General features: G+C 32.5%; 1 protein-coding gene across 1 annotated transcript; it reads left to right on the forward strand.

The window, feature by feature from the left end:
• Positions 1-316: 316 nt before the first annotated feature.
• Positions 317-5,258, forward strand: LOC134283120 (receptor-type tyrosine-protein phosphatase epsilon-like; the record flags this gene model as incomplete). Its single annotated transcript, XM_062765575.1, has 6 exons — positions 317-390; positions 2,939-3,073; positions 3,164-3,283; positions 3,431-3,579; positions 4,105-4,240; positions 4,360-5,258. Coding segments are annotated over 6 exons (704 nt in total), but the record flags the coding sequence as incomplete, so codon positions are not given.
• Positions 5,259-5,511: the final 253 nt, after the last annotated feature.

Below are 5,511 nucleotides of genomic sequence, written 5' to 3' on the forward strand. Positions count from 1 at the left end.
ATTTTCATCTTAGTCTTCAAATGAAATTAAGTAAACACTATTTTCCCTGTGTAAATTTAAGAATATTCCCCTTTTTAAAGATCAAAATATACAGTGTTCTCGTCAATATAAAAAAAAAATATGTTCAAGTATAACAGAGGATTGATGAACATGTAAACTTGTATATTTTATCTTGTCGCCATAACAGTGCATTAACCATTTCGGTAACAAAGATTCTGCTTTATTTTTTTGGTGTTAACTGAGTACACTCATTTGAGTTATGCACGTACCATTCAGAGATGTTTTATCTATACAAAGTAAAACTTCTCATTTCTAGTTGACAAGTATCGCCTGTTCCTATCATCAAGTGTATCAAAACGCGGGAACTACATCAATGCCATTACACTTCCAGTATGTAAATATTTGTTTTGCTTAGCAATTGAGTAAAATGAGTGTTAAGGACAGATGATACAAACAAATTTTTTCTTTGAAAAAGATTAAATATCATGTCACAAGTTTAGAAAAGGGGATTGTTCTTAGATTTTTTTCTCCGAAGAACTGGAATATGAAAAAGATTTGGTAGATATTAGTAATATTTCAATGAAAACACAAATATTCCCCATTTTCAAAAGGTGAGTTATTTCCCCTGAAAGGAACTCTTTTACTGTGTTTAATACGCATGCGCTATAAATAAAGTCACTTCCGCGGACGTTCTTGATGTAAACATGTTCATGGTGTATAATGCATATGTCATACGGAAAAATGTTATTGTGTTGTTAAAAAAAAGAAATCTTAGCTGATTCGTATTTTTTTAAATTGCCCACACATAGTCTCCTTCTGGATTTGTATTAATCTTTATAGTAGTATAATAAGGCGCTGTGTGAGCCCCCCCCCCCCCCCCCTTACAAAAATAAAGAAAGAAAAAAAAATTACTGATAAAATGCTGATACATATTCGAATAGGCCTATTTTTAAAAAAAAAATAAAAACAAAAGACAATTTTTGGTAGTGGATGTTCTGCAGACGGATCGTCATTATTTACAAAATGTGCAGAACAAATATAAGAATTTCAAGTTTAGCTAAACAGTTTTTACGAATTAATCTAGCCTGCTGCAGCCATATTTTCTTCTCTGCATCTCTAGGAATTTTTTGGACACTGATGACATGTCCATCTACAGTTTTACCTCTGAAATTGCTGCATAAACAGCAGTAGTTCGTCTTCCACGACCGATATCAAGAAACTGCGTTTTTTGCTCGATTGTATGTCATAGCATAGAACTTTTACTTACAAGAACAGATTTGGTGACCTATTTCATTTGAATTAACTGTGTTTCCAGAATTTGTTATTTGTAAAATAATTGATTAACTGTATATAGTATTAAAACTTTGAATGGAATTCTAAATGAATAATTTAATCTCATGTGCTCATGTAACGAAGAAAGACTAATTAAAATAGAATTTAACATAGAATGCATCACCTCAACTGGTGTCAATCAAATTCGCATGAAAGTTGATTTGAAAATTCTTATGGTCAGTTCTGAGTTCAAGTGTGTAACACACTCAACTGACATCCAGCGAAATTCATCTCCCGGTTTCACCAAAACGCTTATTGAAGACTTAGATCTACATGTATTTTGTAAATTATCCTTTTTAAGACATAAATAAGATGTATCCCGCAGATTATACATGTAAAATTTTAAGAAAAAATTACAATAACGTAACATAGAATTGCAAATTTCTGATGAAGTTGTTTTCCAGCTAACAGGCACATAGTTGCTGGCACCAACCCCCCCCCCACTCACACACACACACACACAGTTTATACTACGGTAAAGTTATATAAGGGAAATGTAGTATTGTATGCCAAGGAATTGGTACTGAAATAAGTAGCTTTTTCGACTTTGAGCAAGGTATTTCTTTGCTTGTCAACTTTTCCAGGCAAGAAAAAAAACATTTCTTTGGCTCCCCCCCCCCCACTTTTAAAGACGATGCTAAGTGCCTGTCTAATTCGTAAAGCTTTCTAGAAAGGGGGGAGGGGGAGTAGACCTTTTATAAAATCGCTTATTATCTAAAAATAATTTGCAAATCGTTTCCTTCTTTTAAATGCAGTGTGTAAGTTGATCACTATTTTGTTGGATTATCGTAATGTGTAGTCCGCGGAAGTTATGCTAGTGTAGAAGAGTTCCGATTTCGAGGGGAGATAACTCACTTTTGAAAATGGGGAATAGACAAATCACATTCAGTAAAGGTTTACAGGTGAAAATAAATTATAGAATATGTTTTCATGGCACTAAAAGTGTAAAATAAACTTAAGAAAAATATACCGAGAGGTGAATTTTATGAGGAAAAGCTAAAAGGTTAAAATCAGCCTATGTGATATTGCCAGTTTTTTGTAATTTCGATCTTCCTCTTAAAATTCACCTGACTTGGTATATTTTACTAAGATTTATATTACACTTTTAACGCCAGGATAACATATTCTGAAATTTATTTTCACCTGTAAACCTTTACTGAATGTGATTTCTTTATATTCGTTTTTTCATTGAAATATTACTAATATTTCCCAAGTCTTTTTTCATATTCTAGTTCTTAGGAGAAAAAATGTTAAGAACCATCCACATTTCTAAACTTGTGACATGATATAAAATCTTTTTCAAAGAAAACATTTGTTTGTATCATCTGTCCATAACTGTAAGTAATAAAAGTACATTACAACGAAATCAATCCTGTATATATCTGAATGAAAGTACTTCAAATTCATGCAAACTGTCGAAAAAAAATTCTCATCAGTATTTATATTAATTGATATCTACAGTGCTAATAAAAAATCCATACCATATTTGCACTGGATGATACATGTAAGCGGAGTTAATGAGCAGATGAAAAAAAAACTCTTTCATATCAATGTCAAGTGCGATTTACAAAAAATGCTTTTATATTGACTTATTTCCCTTTTTCAGTCCTACATCAAGAACAAGGCATTTATAATAACACCTTATCCCCTGGTAGAGGATGCTGTCGACTTTCTGCGCCTGCTCAGTGACCACGAATCAGATGAAGTCATTTGTATGGATCCTCTAATGAAAGTTGAATCAGTGAGTAAATAATTCTTATATCCTGATTTATTCTTACAAACATTTACCAATAAATATAATGTTCATTTTGAAAATCTCTATGATATGTAGACAAAGATGTGGCTACCAGCTGCCAATAGCAAGAAATCTGTCGCTCCATACACGGTAAATTGTGGACAGGAGCAAGTCACAGATATCAAATGTTCAACAATCAACATTATCCAAGATGGGGTAGGTAATATTTATCGAACCGATTCTATAAAAGTAAGTTGTTAAATTATTATTTTTACCATTTCAGATATTTTTTGTAACGCAATAGATTACGAAGCATCCTTTTAAGTTGTCACTCTCTCTCTCTCTCTCTCTCTCTTTCATTAGGCAAATGACGAGGGATGTTCCGTGTCGATAATAGAACCAACAGGAAGCTTGAAAATAGTAGAAAACTCACAGGCAACAATACAGATGTTACATTTGGTTTCATCTGCACTTCAAAGTAAAACTGAGGGTCCCATTACAGTAGTCAGCAGGTAAAGAAAATAAATCGTAAAACATCGAAAGAAATCGCAAATGAAAATATATTATGGAACAATAAACGAAAAACAACCTTAACACAATTTGGTTTTATTACGTCCAAATATGTGTCTCTTTTTGGAATATATGCATAAATAGTGCAGGTACAATAATATTTTAACTTAATAAATATTCAGTAAAAACAACAGTTATCTACGGATATTGATATTGTTTTAATTATCAATGATTGCGCAGCCCTATTTGGAGTTGCAGTGTTTCTGTTCTGTGCTTAACACACTACAATAGTTGTCTATGGATATTTATAATATTTTTTTAATATCAGTGCCGGAACTGCCCTTTGTGGAGTTTTCTGAGCTGTGTTTAACACACTTTTACTCTTTGACAGTTGTCTATGGATATTGATTTTTTTTTCAAATTATTAATAGTGAGGTGAGGGAGCTGCCCTATGTGGAGTTTTTTTAACCATGTTTATCACACTAAAACAGTTGTCTATGGATATTGATATTTTGTTTAATTATCAGGGACGGAGCAGCCCTTTGTGGAGTTTTCTGTACCGTGTTTAACACACTACAACAGTTGTCTATGGACGTGGAGGTGGACATATTTACTGCCGTCCGTCAGCTACAAATCAGACGACCGGAGCTCTGCTCTACTTTGGTAACTTCTAGCATAACTATATACTGTATACATTTGCTGCAGTGCATAATTAATCTTCTATGTGATTCTTCATTTTGCAATAATATGATTTAGTCATTCTTTTCTTTCTGTTCCTAAAGGAGGAGTATATGATGATCTACAATGTTGTTCTGGACTACATCCGGGCACAAGAGGAAACAGCAGAGGAAAATATTTATAGCAACCAATGACAACATTCTCGAATAAAAATGTAGATGACTTTTTGGGGAAAATACTTGTAGGAAGACAAAATATTGATTTGCGATATAAAAACTATAAAATATCTCTTTATCATATTGCATAACATCTGCGTTCATTTAATGACTAAAGTACATTAAATCAAATGTAGTAATTCATTTTATTGTTTAACTGGCTTTAAATTAAAACATTTTAATTTTCATGTACATATATTTTGTTGCTATTGTTTGTATTACTACTGTAATTCTATGAACTTGTGCATTGTAAAATGAATACTTTACGTTGTTTACTTTTTCAACTGCATTACAAAACACTTAAATATTTTTTTCTTGTTAAATTGGAATATAGATTCCCCATGCTTGAAAACACAGCAGAGAAAGCATGTATTTTGTAATTAAATGTATATCTCTTTGAAAGTCCAGAAACATAAATCATTGAAAGTATATTTTGTGAATATAGCAATTCAAATTTTTGTATTGCTTAATGAAATTTTGAACTTGAAAACTTTTCTTTATCTCCATGTGGAAAGTCAAAATCTGTTATATGAAAGGTACCTTCAGATTTCTCAAATTTGAGAGACATCTTCTCTCAATGATCCTTTCGAAATGTTGTTTGGTGAGAATTCGGATATAATTTTATGGTTACCTGAGTAACCTCATGTGACCTATTGCTATCTGTTTTCGTCAATCGTTGTTCTTCGCGCGCTAAAATTTGAACATTTTGAGCTTCTTCTCTGAAACCGCTTAACTAATTTCAACCAATTTTGGCATATTCATGTAGCATCCAGGGAAGGAGAAGAATAAAAATTGTGAATTTCATGGTCCCTGTCCTCCTGGACCAAAACCACTATAATTAATGCAATCTCTAAAGATCTTCTTCGTTACTCCTGGACATCAAGCAATCAATCTGTTGGTATGCTTGTAATCAGCATTGACTCTTCTATCAAATTTTGAAATTCATGGCCCCAGGATCAGGGATTCCAGTGCTAGGGCAAGGCTAAATCGGTTATATAGTAAAAAAGCATTATTTCTTTGAAAATCTTTTCCTCTGCTCCT

The sequence above is a fragment of the Saccostrea cucullata genome, unplaced genomic scaffold, assembly GCF_032062105.1.
Source record: "Saccostrea cucullata isolate Sc308-1 unplaced genomic scaffold, CSIRO_AGI_Scuc_v1 ctg3343, whole genome shotgun sequence".
In the NCBI taxonomy this organism is placed as follows: domain Eukaryota; kingdom Metazoa; phylum Mollusca; class Bivalvia; order Ostreida; family Ostreidae; genus Saccostrea; species Saccostrea cuccullata.